We start from the raw sequence: 16,516 nt of genomic DNA on the forward strand, positions 1-16,516 counted from the left end.
TATGCAGCCTTGTACCATGCTGCAAGGCAGTCTCATGTATGCCAGCACAGGTAAGGAGTTGAAGAGTGCCACATCTTAAGGAGATATGGAGCTGGTCAGCTTTCTTCCATTCACACAAACAAGCACAGAAACTTTGCCTGCTGCCCTGTATTGTGTACATTTTTTGTGAATATGCCTCTAAATGATTCCACTAACAAAAACGACTCGACAACCAGAAAATGAATCCTGTATACAATGACGTGCCAGCATAAGGCAATATTTCTACAGATTTGCAGGAGTCCCACTGACATTATTTGTAAAATCTATGAGAAAGTAATGAGTTATTGACCATGGATGTTTGCAGGTTGATCACGCTGTCCATTTGCATGTGAGGGACAGTGGTTATAACAAAAATCAAGCATTTGCAAAGCCAATAGGCCTCACCTGCGCAATATTGGCTTTGTCAATGTTTTTTTAGAAAGGTAAACTTAGACCAAAAGTCTAACTTTACTATTTTTGCGATTTAGAAAGGTAAACTTGGACCAAAAGTCTAACTTTACTAGTAGTAACTTAACTTTTGGTCTAAGTTTACCTTTGTGAATACTGAAAAGTTGTAAAGTTAGACTTTTGGACTAGGTTTATATTTGTGAATAATGAAAAGTAGTGAATTTACACAAAAGTGTAAGTTTACATTTGTGAAATAGGCCCCTAGTGCAGGTAAGAAAATATACTTGCAGATGAGTATTTAGATACCAACCTCAATTTTTTTCTGTATTTCACACCGCTGTTTGCAACATGAAGTGGCATCATTCATCAACTTCCCCTGAGCACTGCTTTACCTGCCACCCACAACATCTGAGCTATTTCTTCTGAGTCCTTGTATTTAGTTATGTAATCAGTTAAGAGATCTTGAAAGTGTCTCTACTCCATGGGTAACTTATATCTGCTCACAGCTTTTAACTGCTGAAACCCATTCTCCAGATTATTGAAGGTAGGGCAACCAACCTTGAGTCCTAGTGCATCCGTATTTGTGCATGGTCAGACACACCACCCACCAAGATATCACAAGAAGTTACTTTAAGCACAAGACAATGGGACATGAAGACATAATCCCTGCATGTACTGGTCTCATTAACAAAAGACAGAAAAGGATAATTCCCATTTTCAGGGCGTAAGACTATCTACTCACCAACTATGAAGTACTCAGGTGCTTCTTCTTAAAATCTGGTCTGCCTGACCTGTCAAGTATTGGATCAAAAGAAAGTTTCCAATCTCCACCCCTAACTAGCGTTGTTTTACCAATTGCCCCTAGCACCTTCAATAGTTTATTGAAGTAGGAACAATTGTTGCCATTTTGAGCATAGATAGATCTAATTATCAGTGTTTTACTGTCATTTAACAGATATGTAGTGCTTTTGCGGATTCCACCAGAATTTCAAAATATGGCATGGTAGTGATTTATGAAAAAGTGCGGCAATCCCATATTTTCTGAAGGATAGCCTCCCTCCATCTCTACCAACACTGTGATAAGTCCTCCAAGCATGAATAACTCTACTAACCCAGTCCATCTTTAACATGCCAGACTCCAAAGCGGATACATTCATTTTTTGCATTACAGCAACTGCAAGTCACTTAGTTGCTAGGTACATTAGTGTCTATTTCCTTTTAATACAGTGTGTCAAGCCATTGCCATTCAGAGAGAGAATATCTTAGTGTGTGGCTATCCCTGAGAAAGGCATTGTAAATTGAACTCAATGGTGTAGGAGGTAGACCTCTCATATATCAAATTCTTACAGTGCAAGGTTCGCAAGTAGAAGTCAAACAGACAAGTAAAGATAATTGGTCAGATATCCACATAAGATCATGATAGGACAGGAAAGATAACTATATCAGTACACAACCTTTAGAAAGAAATGGGACGTAATGCCTCCACCCAACAAGAAAAAAACTGAGAATGCAATGAACTAACTGGAAACTGCCTGCAAAGTCATTTATGATTCATTTGGTCTACTAGAGTATGTGTTCCCCTGATAAGAACTTTGTAAGGGCATTATAACATATCACGGTAACAATAAACAATATGCAGTATAACATTATTGTGGTAAAAAGAGAGGAGAAGAGGAGGAGAAAAAGAAAGAGGAGGAAAGTGGGAAATGTAAAGTGAGAGGAAATAAAATGGGGGAGCACAAAACTAGAAAAGGTATGATCATCTCTGTGAGTGATTCTGTATCTTAACTCATCAACCTCTGAGTCCAACATATCAGAGATTCAGGTTTTCAGAAGTTAACTCAATTTATCTCTGTCTCTTAGGAGTTCTCTGGAACAGTCTTTGTTTGATCACCTCTCCAACACAGCTTTTATCCCATTGATAAGTGAGCTTCGAGCTCCATTCCCATCTTCAAAACAGCTTGCATCCTGTCGATTCGGAGCGCGGAGTTCCGTTACAACTCCTGTCTCCAGGACTTTCCGAGGTCCAGTTCCAACCAGTATTACATCCATGAGAAAAGCATCTATAGTGTCAAGCAGCTTCACCAAATCTTCTGGCTCATCAGATTCTTTGTTTTTCCAGTGTATGCAATAGATATGGTAGAATGTTCTAGGGGCTATATCTCATATCCTTTTTCTGAAGTCTCAGACAAAAGACCAACAATTTCTGCAGTAATGAGGATTTCATGGTCCTGAAACTTTAATGGATGATTGTACTATTTGGATAGACCAATTATTGACCAGGCCTGTTGTTGCATTGTGTTTTATAGAGCCAATAGACTAGATTATTTGTGCGCTCTGAAACTCACTCAAAGAAAGAAATTTGAATTTCAGAGGTTCAGTCCTTTTTTGAACTGTGCAGGTGTGGTGTACCCAGTGTGCCTCTGAAGCTGTTACTGTCATGCTGTCCCTCACCACCCCAATGAGTGATTTGCTCATAGTCAGTTTCTCCTACACTGTACTCAGAATCAACATTGTGGGCTCACACTTGGCTTTATTAACATTTTTCTACTGGCTCCAGACATTGGTTTAGAAAATGGTAATTGCTTCAGGACTTTCATATGTGTTTTAAGAGCCATGTGTGCAGGTCCCTTCCAACCCTTTGATTAGTCTAGTAGGGAGGTCTAGCCTCTAATGCAAAATACTTTGACTTCATAAGTGTTCGTAACAATCTCCCTAGTCTTTCTTCTCTTGCAAAAAAACAGGACTTTTTCATTAATGTCAGCCCCCCAAAAAGGGTACCCCCTACCCCAACACCAGGTCCAGATTCCAGTGCATGCTCTAGAGATTTACGACTCATTTAATTAAATCCAAGACCAGCAACCCCCAGGTAGTGAAAGTTAAGTCTCCAGATTCAATATGTCACATAAAAAATTGTTCAAGCATGTCTCTTTTGTATGCAAACATGACATGAAAATGGCGGTGGGAAATCTATCCTAGTAGCTTGCTAGACTGCGTGCATATATCAGTAAAGAGCTGTTCATGTGTATGTATATTCCATTGCAGAATGCTGTACGCTAACCCTTCGTCATCTTAGAAATATCTATTCTTGCTGCGGCTATGCCATACAACCCTTTTCTTCCCTCATCTCATAAGATTCGATTCGCCCGCGGCAGCAGCCAACACAGGTAAATGCGGTGAGGTGGCGGGGCGGGGCAGGGTGGGAGGGGAGAAGTAGGCAGACAATGGAATGGGTATAGTTAAATAGAAAATAATAACTATTACGCCATCTGTCAGTTTGCTACCATGCTGCCCCCTGCCTTGCCCCACCACCCCATCACGACCACCACTGTTCACCCATCAGTGCAACTGCTGTGTACTGATAGTCACACTTGAGACATGGTGCAAAAAATGGCAAAGTTTAGTGCCACTACCACCTCATTCAGTGCTAGTGATTGCAGAAGTAAGGACACGGTGATCCTGAGGCCCTCTAACATTCACAGCCTGACAGGTGCATACAGCTAAACTATACTGCCCTTTAAAGGTATTCTCCTCACATATCCGATTCAATAATGTTTGACACAATAATCACAAGGCTTATAAGATGGCCAACAGGTGAGGGGCTCAGGCCGGGAGCTCCCGGCTAGAGATTGCCTTCTTGGCCTGTTTTCCCAGATTGCTGCCTCCTCCCTGGACCCTCGTTGCTCAACCGAGGTCTTTGCAGTCGCCCGCCTGTCGGCTTGAGATTTCTGAAGTTTGGACGGGATCGATACTTTCTTCTGCAGAGACTGAGTGGCCATGGCCGATGCCCGGTGGAGCTGCCCAGCCAGCAATAGGGGAGACTGGCTCTGGTTTTTCGCCATTGCTGTCACCTACCCAGCCGGAAATCGGGCACAGCTCTCCTCACCTCTATGTTGTGTGTCCCTTTTCCCCCGCCTTCCTGGTGAAGCACCGATGAGTGTTTCCTTCTTTCCTGGATGGTTGCTGGGTAATGGAGGGGGATGTCCCCCCAGGCCGTTGCCTGCCTCCCTGCTGGACCGGAGCCAGGAGCGCCTCACATCCCACTGCGTGGGTTTGAGAAACAACGTGAGCACAGCAGGGAGATCTGCATGATGCTGCTGCCTTCTGCCAATGAACTTCCTGACTCCCGCAGTTACCTTCCTGGGACTGCTTCCTCGGTGACCGCACTGACTTCACTGCTCTTCCTTGGACTATCTCCTTGGTGTCCGCGCCAACTCCCCTTCTCGCCCTCCTGATCCTCACTGCTGCCTGCCTTCTCCGGCGCTACTGCTACACCCGTTCGAACTTTGTGGCTTACCAAACTATGACTCCAAAACCCCCAGCAACCCTGAGCTTTTTGCTCGATTTAACTACACGATTTTGTTCGGTGATCCTCAATCCCCCTCCCCCCTTGCTCCAGTGATGGTCTGCCTCTCCCACCTCAACCCTGCTCCGTAGAGTCAGCGCCCTGGTTATTTTGTGGATTGGATTTCTTGAGTTGTCCCGCAATTTTGTAACTTTGAAAACGGCGCCTGTTACCCGATCTTCTTCTCTCCCCTTTTTCCTCCCCTCCACTTTCCTTACCCCTTTGGATATGTATATATTTTATTCTATGTTATTGTAACTGATGTTTTTTGTTGCAACACTGTTTTTTTCCTATGTAACAGTTTTTTTCCTATGCTCCTGTAACTGAGTCAATTTTGTAACTCGCTGATCCTTATGTAAAGTGCTCTGATACCTCCGGGTCTAGCCAGTGCTATATAAAACACTGCAAATAAATCAAATAAATAAACAATATGGCATTCAATGCCGAATGTACAGCTATTCATCAAATTCTGCAGACACAACAGTCACACCCTATTCTGGAGTGTTTCCCAGCACTTCTATTTATTGCTGGATGGCAGATTTATTACCTGTGGATCATTATGAGCGGCCATCTTGGGAGATGTCCTGACCCCACCCAAATCACTTTTTCTTTAAAAAATCTGAGTTAATGATTACTGCTTCGCCTGTCTATGGGTTCTGTATTAGCTACTGTAGAGTGTCCAGAGGGCTATAATGGTAATTATGTACTTTAAAATATAAATTTTCATTGGTTCATTCCTTCCTTAATTCCTTTGTTATAATGGACCAAAAGTATAAAGCATTTTTGTAGTCACAAGTCTCAGATTCAAAGGTCTGCAACTGCAAATATTATTTTTGCAATATATTAAACCGATTTTAGTAGTCTGTAACTTATTCAGATTCCTAAACTGGGTTAAGCACTGGATATTAAATCACAAATTGGCAGGGGTGTGTTGTAGGTGTCTCTTCCAATTACAGATTCTTATCCATTTGTATCAATGGTTTAGGACTGAAATAGCTGTTGTAAACCATTAAAAATCTACCTACCCCCAAGTTGGAGGAATTTCTCTTCCCTTTTGTGAATGTTAAAACAGGTTTGTTGGGAAGTAGGTGATGCCAAATCTCAACACACTGTAATAAAAAGCAAACTTTTCCTTTTAAATGCAGTTCCCTTTCCTGAAAACAGGCTCCATTAAAAAAAAGTTTAGGTCATTGAACGTCAATCACTGGAATGGTGGTCTGCAGCCTCCAGCACAATACTATTCCTGTGATAGCCTTCAATCAGAGTGAGTTGCTTTTTGAGACCTGAATATAAATTATATAGGTTGGATTGCGATCCCTCTGGAATTCTCTGAGCCAACGTATTTTTTCTTGGGTGAGTTGAAAAACGATTTACTAATCTGCAATTAGGATTTTGCGAGCAGTGAATAATACATGCGAAAAAAATACGGCAACGTTGATGCGATGCGTGCATGCCCAACGGCCGTGCGGTGACTCAATGATCTTTGGAGCCGCGACAGGCCCTGCGAAACGCTTCTCCTGTGATACAACGGCGACCTCTGTGGTGATGTGCTGTGCTTCGGTGATGTGATGGTGACAGCGGCAGCGGCGGCACGCTTCCTTGGTGATGCGACGGCAACTGCTGCGGCGGTGACACACTTCTCGTTGTTGAGTCGCGCTTCCACCTCTCAGCGACACGCAGTCTCTCAGAAGGCCCAACACAACAGCAGGCACTTCAATTCCCAGCAAGGGAATCCAGGGGGGAGCTGGTTGGTGAAGTCTTGTATCCCTTAGACTTCAGGCAGGAGGCAAGCTCATGTTCAAGCCCTTGGAGATCTTCTGCAAGTTGATGAAAAGCACACTCAGTCCTCTTCTCCTTTCTTTGACAATGAAGCAACCACTGCAGGCCAAACCCCAAAACACACAGCACATGGGTAGTCTCCTCCTTCAGCTCCGGGTTCTTCTCCACATCAAAGGTTTGTCTTGATTCCCAGAAGTTATCTAAAGTTCTGAGGTCTGGGTCCTCATATTTATACTACTAAATCCTTTGTCCTCTGAAGGCATAGGGGCCTGTACCTAGTCCAAACCAGTTATGTGCAGTCCTCCTGGAGCACTTTGTTTACAGGACTCCTTTCCTTTGATAGTGTGGGCCAGGGACATCAGACGCACCCCAGGAGCTGGAGCCAGCATGGAGGAAGGCAGGCACAGCCCTATTAAGACCCAGGTGCTACTCCTCCCACGACTCTACATGCAGATAGGTATATTCAGCCCTGTGCTGACTCACCCTGTCTCCTGGAATCCCCCAGCCCCTGTCACTCACAAAACCAGACACACACTACACAAGCTGGCAGAGGCAGGCTGGATGGTTGGGTAAGAAAATACCTACTTTCTAAAAGTGGTATTTTCAAACACAGAATGTTAAAACTAACTTTACTAAAAGATGTATTTTATCATTCTGAGTTCAGGCATACTAAACTCGAACTTCTACCATGTTCCCTGGGTCAGTTAGGATTATAAGGTGTTATAATCAAACTGCACATTCTGGCATATGGGGACTGGTAGCCTTGCAGTAGTGAAAAGCGAAAATGGCTGTAATTCACTATCAGGACATGCCACACGCATCAGGGCTTGTCCTACCTTTTACATACAATGCACCCTGCCCTTGGGCCTACCTTAGGGGTGGCTAACATGTAGAAAAGGGAAGGTTTAGGGACTGGAAAGTGGGTGCGCTTGCCAAGTCAACATGGCAGTCCCAGACTGCACACAGGCTCTGCAATGGCAGGCCTGAGACACACTTTACAAGCTGCTCCGGTGGGTTGCACAATCAGTGCTGCAAGCCCACCAGCAGCATTTGATTTACAAGCCCTGAGCACCCTGCGCATGCTTCGAATGATCTTCCGGTGGATCCCCACCGAGACCAGGAAGACGGTTACCCAGGCCCTCGTCACCAGTCGGCTGGACTACTGGAACGCCCTCTACGCCGGCACCGCCGCCAAACTCCAGAAGAAACTCCAACGGATCCAGAACGCCTCAGCACGACTCATCCTGGACATCCCCCGACACAGCCACATCTCCGGACACCTGAGAGACCTGCACTGGCTCCCCGTCAACAAAAGAATCACGTTCCGACTCCTCACCCACGCACACAAGGCCCTCCACGACCTGGGCCCCAAGTTCCTCAACAGCCGCCTGACCTTCCACAAGCCCACCCGCCAGCTCCGCTCCGCCAGCCTCGCTCTCGCCACCGTCCCCCGCATCCGCAGAGCCACCGCCGGAGGAAGATCCTTCTCCTACCTGGCAGCCAAGACATGGAACTCCCTCCCCATCCACCTCCGGACAACGCAAGACCATCTCGCCTTCAGGAAGCAACTCAAGACCTGGCTGTTCGAGCAGTAGCGTTCCCCCCCCCCCCCCCCCCCAGCGCCTTGAGACCCTCCGGGTGAGCAGTGCGCTATACAAATGCCTATGATTGATTGATTGATTGATGAAGTGCACTGTACTAGGGTCTGACAAGTAAACCGAATAAGCCAATCATGGAGTCACTAATCCATACATCAATTTACAATAGGGAGAGCATATGCACTTTAGCACTGATCAGCAGTGGTAAAGTGCCCAAAGTCATAAAAAAGCCAACAACAGGTCAGAATAAATACAGGAGGAAGGCAAAAAGTTCAGGGATGACCTTGCAAAAAGGGCCAAGTCCAACACTCACATTACAAGAAAAAGGTTGGCTTTGAGATGATATTTGTATTCGTGTTGTGCTTTTGGTTCTTTTCATGTTGGGGGAACTAGGATCATCCACACAAGTGGGATACCATTTTTATAGGAAAACCTTGTAGAAATCTGCTTTATAGGCAATTTGAGGATCCCCACAGATTCCCTCATATTATTTTGAAGAAAATAAGAGTTTTTTGCAAAAGTTTGAGATTCACAAGGGCTTCTGGATAAGAAAACCTTGTGAGGAACACACAAGCCACATCATTCTGGACATCCCAAGGTATCTAGATTTCAGAAATGTCTGGGTATGGTCAGTTTCCCTGGGTGACAACTGAGCTCAGGCCCAAAATCCTTAGGTACCCTCTGGCAAAAAAAAGCATGGAATTTACTGGGTGACATATGATGTCTTCAGGGTGCATTCTAGGGGCATTTTGTGTCTCAGGTGCTATGCCCAGCCACACAAGTGAGGTACTGTTTTTATCCAGGAACATAAGCCTCCTCTCACTCCAGCTTTACCGCTATTGAGAGAACTGCATTGGCTGCCAATAAAAACGAGGGCTCTTTTTAAACTTTTGTGCCTAGTTTTCAAGACACTTTTCGCACAAGGACCTTTATATCTCACAAAGAAGCTGGTATGGTACTCTCCGGCACGACTGTGAAGATCTAGCGGCCAAAAGCTTCTCCAAATGCCGAGAATCAGAAAAGCTAAGATGGGGGGGTGTGTCTTCTCCTATCTGGCACCCAAACACTGGAATTTGCTGCCCCTAGATCTGCACTCTTGCCCCAATCTAACCATCTTCCAGAAGCACCTAAAGACCTGGTTATTTAACTGAGTTGCTTGGGTCTCTGAAGTCTGTCTCCAAAGGCGCCGAGAGATCCCTCTGGGGATGATTCGTGCGCCATATAAATATAAATAATAATAATAATAACATATAGGGACAAACAATAGTAGAGCATCTGTTATAACCAATTGGATTTCTCTGCATTTATGCCTTCCATGTAAGCCATTCTTTATATTTTACCATGTAGATTGCTGTATTGTGAGTGCACACTGAAAACTGGTTGTAAAGTGCAGCACATTTGGTCGCTCTGGATATCATGTGTGTTTGGAGAAACATCAAATCTGATGTATTACAATAAACAAAAGGGTTCATTGGGCATAATGGGGTATTACTTCTATAAACTGACCATCATGACAAGAACCTACAAATGAGAATGTTGTCTCATATAGTTGTTTTTTCCTATCCATTTTCATTATTTTTATATTTCAACAGTTAGCTTCTTCAGTAAATCTTGAAGATCTACAGAAATGACCACTTTCTGAATTCAGAGGTTTGTCTACTATGTATAGCTTTTGAGGGTCACCCATGGATTTTGCACCAGTTCCCACCAGAAACTGTAAGTAGGTTGAAGCCAAACAAATTAGGAAAAATTTACTATTTCTTGCAAAAACTGCAAAAACTGTGGTTAAAAAATACTTTATGATAAAACTTACCTTTTTCCTGAAAGGCGAATAGCTGATTATCCTACCACAGCAAACCTTTCCGCCACATTTAGAAAACAAATATGCTTACAGGCACAGTAGTTCTTTTTCCATTTTATCCCTGGACTCCAGAATGTAGCTATATTTTAGCTATTTTATAGGTCCCTTTCAGGAGAATTCCCAACCACTGCCACTTTTAGAATTCCTAGGATGTTTGCAAAAAAAGACACAAAGTTGCTGTGGTTACCTAAAGTGGAAAAAAGTTACTAAGTATAAGTGTAGAAATATAGAAAATCTTAGCACTGAGAATAGAGCTAAGGGATTAAAATCCTGTGTGGCATTCAAGATTAGTCAAATTTGTCCCTGCTTTTTGAGGGCCAAATTATACTTTTTTTGAAACCTATTCAGAATATTCATAATACGTCCTGATTGTTTGGATCTCTAGACCCTCAGACAGGTTAGACTAAGTCAATACATTATCATGAGAAAGACCATCCTATGGAGTGTAACCCACAAACCAACTGAGCTGTGCATGAGGATAGTGAATTCTGGGCAACGATCAGTTCTGAAAGATTCTCAAGAATATTAGAGGTTACTAATCTCTTTTCACCATGAAAATACACACTCAAGAATACACACTAAAATATATTGTTGTGACTTTTTGAAAATCAAAATCCTCTCCTAGTGTAAACAATGGGGCAAATGAATAATTCCTGATGCATCCTTGCGCTGTGTCAGAATGATGTGCATTATGTTGCTGAATTTCTCTATGCCATACTTACACCATATGTATCATACGGTGCACTATGGCACAAGGTCCAGTGAAGCACCACGCATAGTGATGCAAAGCTGTAGATAATGGCACAAAGTGCCGTAACGCAACTACTATCTACATGACGCAAAGTCGATTAACGTGTCATAAATCACCTCTACATGCCACAAATCAGCATTCCGTCACTCAGGAGTGCATTGCTTCATAGGAACGCTTGAAAAAGCAAACAGAGCGATGCAGTGTTCACAACCAACACCTCCAATATCTCCAGAGCAGGAACGCACCACATAATGTTAAATGTGGGGCCCATCACCGCTCTCTAGATATTGGGAGGTATCGGTTGTGAACAATGCATTGTTCTGTTTTCTTTTTGAAGCGTTCCCATGAAGCAATGCACTCCTTAGTGATGCAATGCTGATTTGTGGCACATGCAGGTGATTTATCAAGCTGCCTACTGTGTTGCATTAAGTGTAAATAACAGAAATATGACCCCCAGTGAATAATGAGGTGTGCAAGCAATGTACATTGTATTGCCATGTGAGAAGTAACAATAATACAACATGGCCATAATCACTTGTAGAAAAAAAAATTCTACATATCCCTATGTACTTGAAATTTAAGGAAATTACTGTCCGAATGTAACAGAAATCACTTATGTCATATCCATTGATGGAATATCTTAAGCATATCCCTTTTTCTTTCCAGAGGGACATAATACATCTCCTGGACATCAGCATGTCTATGATGTTCAACCTGTTGATGACATTATCCTGCCCCCATGGATGAAGGCACCGTCCAACAGCTCATGGACATTTTTTGAAGCAGTCCCTCCAGTTTTAGCAAGTGAAGACAACATTGTTGGGTCTTCAGATGAACCAACCCTGGCTGGACATGGACCATAAACATATAATTTTACAATTGAGGACGCGAAGGACATCCAAATTACATTTCAGAGGTCAGTGTTAGATATCCAGGAGTGAATGGTTGATGAAGTGAGGTTGGGGTGCAAACTATAGCGGTCACTCTTGAAGGATTCCATAGGTGTCTCAGCCCCAAAAAGGCATTGTCAAAGGCTATTTTAGACACCTACGCTTACTTAGCTCTATGGGATTGATGTCTCCCTAGCTGAAATCACTGGTGTTATGATGCAGAAGGAGAACAACAACATCAGATGTCAACGTCTGATACCAGTGATGTTGTTCCACAGCTGGGAGCCATCAATTCATCCATCCAGTCCTTGGTAAGAGGACTGGACAGGCCTTAGGTAATCATTTGGAGGCCAACATGGATTCCTTCATGACATCAACAAGTGCCCTCGATACCAACATATTTGCTGTGTTGTCCTAATAACAAGTCCTTGCCAAGGACTGCCATGCTGCATTTATAAAGGTAACTAGGAACATGGGAATTACATCTACTGCCTCTGATGTTTATTTTTCATAGGCAAGTGCCATCATTCATCTACCTCCCATTCCAACACCACAACTTTAAGTCGAAGCAGAACACTCATCCGAGGGTGAAGATGTACAGTTTCCCAATTTCAGAACCAGCATATCCTAATAATGATTTGTGAACGCCCCCAGCCAGTTTTATAATCTTTCCTGAGTAGGATATCATGCCACATTCTCTGGAACCCACTACAGTACTCTGTGTTTGTGAAGCATTAGATCTTGTCCACATGTTCTCATCAAATACAATCCATAATTGCTAGTGGCAATTTGTTCCTCAACTCTTTTCTAATGTAACACATGCAAATGTAATGTCCCATTTCTAGCTACATTTCTTTGGAACCACTAAGCATTGGGAGTTGGCACTATGTGATGATTGTGGACAAGTATGCTTCTCACATGAGGTAATGAGAGAATCTGAACCTGGTTGATAATAAAAGAAAAACATTAAGGTCTTTGTACATACTATACAAAAGCCCCCCAAATTATTCTGAAGCCTAAAGAAGAGGGGTCTAAAGTAACATGTTGTCTTTGAATGTACAGCTACTACAATGAAATCCATTGCTATGGTAGAATGAGAAATGTGTAGTACCTCTATGGAACATCAGAGTGGATCAACAAGCAACACATTCTTGATGGACACACAGTGATATGATTGCAAAGTACACAAATACTTACCACTTCTAAAAGGATGTGTAAGGTATGTGATCCAAAAACACTGTTACATTGATCCATATCTAAGCTGCTAAGCAATTAGCCCAACATCATTAGATAACTTGTATACATCAGTGCTCAATGTTTTTTCATAAATACGGGATTCTGGATGGTTGTACCAATATTAGCCAGAGACTCATGCCCATATCCCTCATGGATTTGCAGTGCAGCTGTGCAACACAAGAAGGCACAAGGGCAAAACAATCCCTTGAATGACAATCACCAAGCCATGCAAGGCCACCATGTGAGGCCCTTTGTGTCCTGATAAATGTGGAGTAATGCAATGCCCGGGCATAATAACAGCCTTATGTTACTGTGCCCCAGGGAGATGTTACTTGTGTTGATTGTATGTACCCACAAATCCACACATTAAATCAATAGCACACACAGAATTTGCAGAAGTGGTAGACCAGGGAACCTGTAACAATGCTACGCCTTCCCAGCAAAAATTGAATGAGGATATAGATGGTTAAAGCTCCTTTTTATGTCGTCTTTCAAAGTAAGATGCATTATGCTGTGAACTTAGCAAGAAGCAAATGCCAATGAGGATCTGTTTTGCGCAGGCAGGCGTCATTTTCTGCGCAAACATTATTCCAGGCAACAATGCGGGTCCCCTTGCACTATGGTGCAAGGGTGTCTGCATTAGCACTGGGCAGCAGTTTTGGTGCCATTGCGGGTAGAGAGCAGCAACCTTTGTATCATTTAAAATCTGACACTTTCTCAGCCCTCTCCCTTTCATGTCGTGCACTGCAGTAAGGAGTGTTGTGCTGTGTGCCAAATAGAAAACTGAGCCTCATTTAAAGTATGTATATGGGTGCATACATCAGTTCAATGTTAGGAAGACCTTATTTGTCAAGAGGAGTCTGTCAATTCAATATTTTGGTACTACATACTCAGGACATCATGTTTTCACCTAACTCAATATTAGGAACTTAAACAAATAAATACTATTCACTTAGAGAACAATTCATAATTTAATTGAAGGGAAAACATATTATATAAACACACTACCTATTCCTATTTGTCCTTCACTACCTATCATACCTAAACTACCACTTAACCTATCTTAACAACTATAACACATGACAAGACAAACATCAACTCCATATCCCCCTTAATACAGATATGTCAATATAATACAAACATAAACTACATCCTAAGCATATACTACATACACATAGAGGTCTAAACCAATTTTAGTTTTTTTAAAGTTCTTTGTTTACTTTTGTAATTATTTAGTTTTTTAACACAAAACAACAAACGCTACCTAAAAACATCTTGCTTAACTATCTGTAATCTACAATATCCTTAAACCTACACTAAACACTAACTAGCTAGAAGCACTTAAAATACTATATGAACAGGTAAAAAAACACGGAAGGGGATATAATGAGGTAGAGTCATGGATCATATTTGCGTTGCAATGTTCATCAGTGCCTCCTGGCATTTTCAACAAAACCATGCTCTATTTCCTCTGTCCTTTTGCCATCTTGGCCAGTCTTCTGTCATTTGTTGTATTAAGTCTCCTTAATATTTGGTACACAGCTCATCCTTTTCTCTGGTGGACTGTAGATGTCAGATGCTGTACACCTGAGGGCCCAGGTGTAGGCTGTGACCTGCTTGCCACCTAAGTGGACACCAGAGTGAAAGTTGTTGCTGGGGGTGTCTTTTTGGCCTGTGAGCTTGTTGAGGCAGCCAATGTGCCTGCTGCTATTTGTTTGTTGTATGTACATCCCATCTTTCTAAAGCCATGGGCTTTTTTCTGATTCAACCATATTGTGCCCTTTGCGAGGGTACAGTTTTGGCCATATCTGCTGACAGGTGAGCTAGGAAGAAAAATGTACAACATATTAGGGCATGTTTTGTATGTACATCTTGTATTTTCATAACTAACTTGCATTGTTCTGAAATAAAAAAAGGCCCAGTCCATACCTACACCTAATATTAGTATATATAAATGTTAAATATCAATGATATTTCCAATTTCAATATCTCAATCTTTCTAGATGAAGGTCAGTGTAGGTTGAACAAATTCTCTGTAGTCACAATATACAACCATGCATTTCACTCGTACCAGCAATCCCCACTCAAACTGATGTTTGTATGGAAAATAAATATGGGCAGGATATGTGAAGTTATGTGTGGATCTTGTGTCATGCAACAGGGACAAGCTCTAGACAAAATCTAAGTGAGATGTGTTATCGCAAGCAAGGGCAGGTTGTGGGCTCTGCATGTATTGAGTTATTTACAGTTATGCAAAACAGCTCAAATCGCGGACTTAACTTAGTGTGCGGCAGGGGGGCATTCCATTGGTGGAGGGTGGGTGCCTCCAGCATCGGCCCATGTATTTTTTACAGATTCACAGATTTAACATTAGGGCTAGACCTGTAAACTTGTAAAAAGCATCAAGTCCTCAGGTGAGCTTAAACTGTGAGAATGAATCAAAATTGTCATTGTTCTTGCTTGTTTCTCCCTGTAATGCATTCAGCGGTACACAAAGAAAGAACAAAAATCCTCTCAGGAGTGTTTTAATGCAGGAAGGTGTCCCTTCCAGCCCAAAAACTATTCTGCTATACTGCAGACCACCTTGCACCATGATGCAAGGGTGCCTGTGTTGGTGCTAGGCAGCCAAAAGTACACCACCACTAGGAAAGGACAGGATTGTATTGTATAATGGAATTACAGGGTATTCCTGCTCTTTACCTTTCATGCAGCACAACAAGGTGGCTTGTCGCATAGCGCTGCATGAAAGCTTGAGATAAATGCCACATAGGTTAGATACTGCCCATGAGGCCTGCAATGAGTTTCAAAATATGTCAAATTTGTTGCGTATGGCCTGTTGGCCAAACATAGCCTAATTCATTTGTATCCATGCTGTAAGGCCTACAGAAGCTTCATAGGTTCATCATTTATTATATAGAAACTCTGTGTTCCATAAAATATATTATTAAGTATGATATGCAGGCTGACATCTGCTAATGTCAACAGCACACATTTCCTGCCATGAGGACATCTACCCTCACCATGTGCATATGACTGGCTGAGACCTATTGAATTGTAGCAGACGTTGAATCAATACATTAGCTGCCCTACATCCACACAGACTTCAGAGTATCAGTATAATGGGGCCACTGACACTCTATTCGACATAGGTCTGACATGGACACCTCTGATGAAATGTCAGACATCCCACAGACAGGATTTCAACAGCTATACCTCAGGTAAGTGGGAATAGTGAGGGAATATTTGGATGATAGAGAAATGTCTCACACCCTGCACCACCACATGGTGAGATGTCAATTGTACAATGTTTAGGTTATAATAAAGATACATCTAAAGTTGGGTTGTTTCAGTGACTTTTCCAACTTTAATCAGTTGTCGAAAGTTTGCCAAGTGATGGCTAACCTGCTTGTATTCTGAAATGACACGCTGGTTCTGTTACAGTTATACCATCCCCATATTTCAAGTGGGGTACAGCTGAAATACTTACTAACACCTATATTGAGACTGCATTAACTTGAACACGGCTCATTGTTTGTTGCACAATATGCCTAAACGTGTGATGTTTTATTTGCTCAATTAATCTGAGTGATTTGTTTCTAGGTGAGGAATACCTTGCCATACACACAACAC

General features: G+C 42.5%; 1 protein-coding gene across 2 annotated transcripts in view; it reads left to right on the forward strand.

Moving 5' to 3' along the window:
* The window catches only part of LOC146862911 (uncharacterized), a 192,590-nt gene that overhangs the window by 73,217 nt on the left and 102,857 nt on the right, over window positions 1–16,516 (forward strand). For both annotated transcript variants that reach the window (XM_085643320.1, XM_085643319.1), the window contains exon 2: window positions 11,427–11,676. In XM_085643320.1, coding sequence (XP_085499446.1) covers window positions 11,592–11,676 — 85 coding nt within the window. In that variant the 5' untranslated portion in view covers window positions 11,427–11,591. The remainder of the gene's footprint in view (window positions 1–11,426; window positions 11,677–16,516) is intronic.

This window comes from Triturus cristatus, chromosome 2_2, assembly GCF_964204655.1.
Source record: "Triturus cristatus chromosome 2_2, aTriCri1.1, whole genome shotgun sequence".
Classification (NCBI taxonomy): domain Eukaryota; kingdom Metazoa; phylum Chordata; class Amphibia; order Caudata; family Salamandridae; genus Triturus; species Triturus cristatus.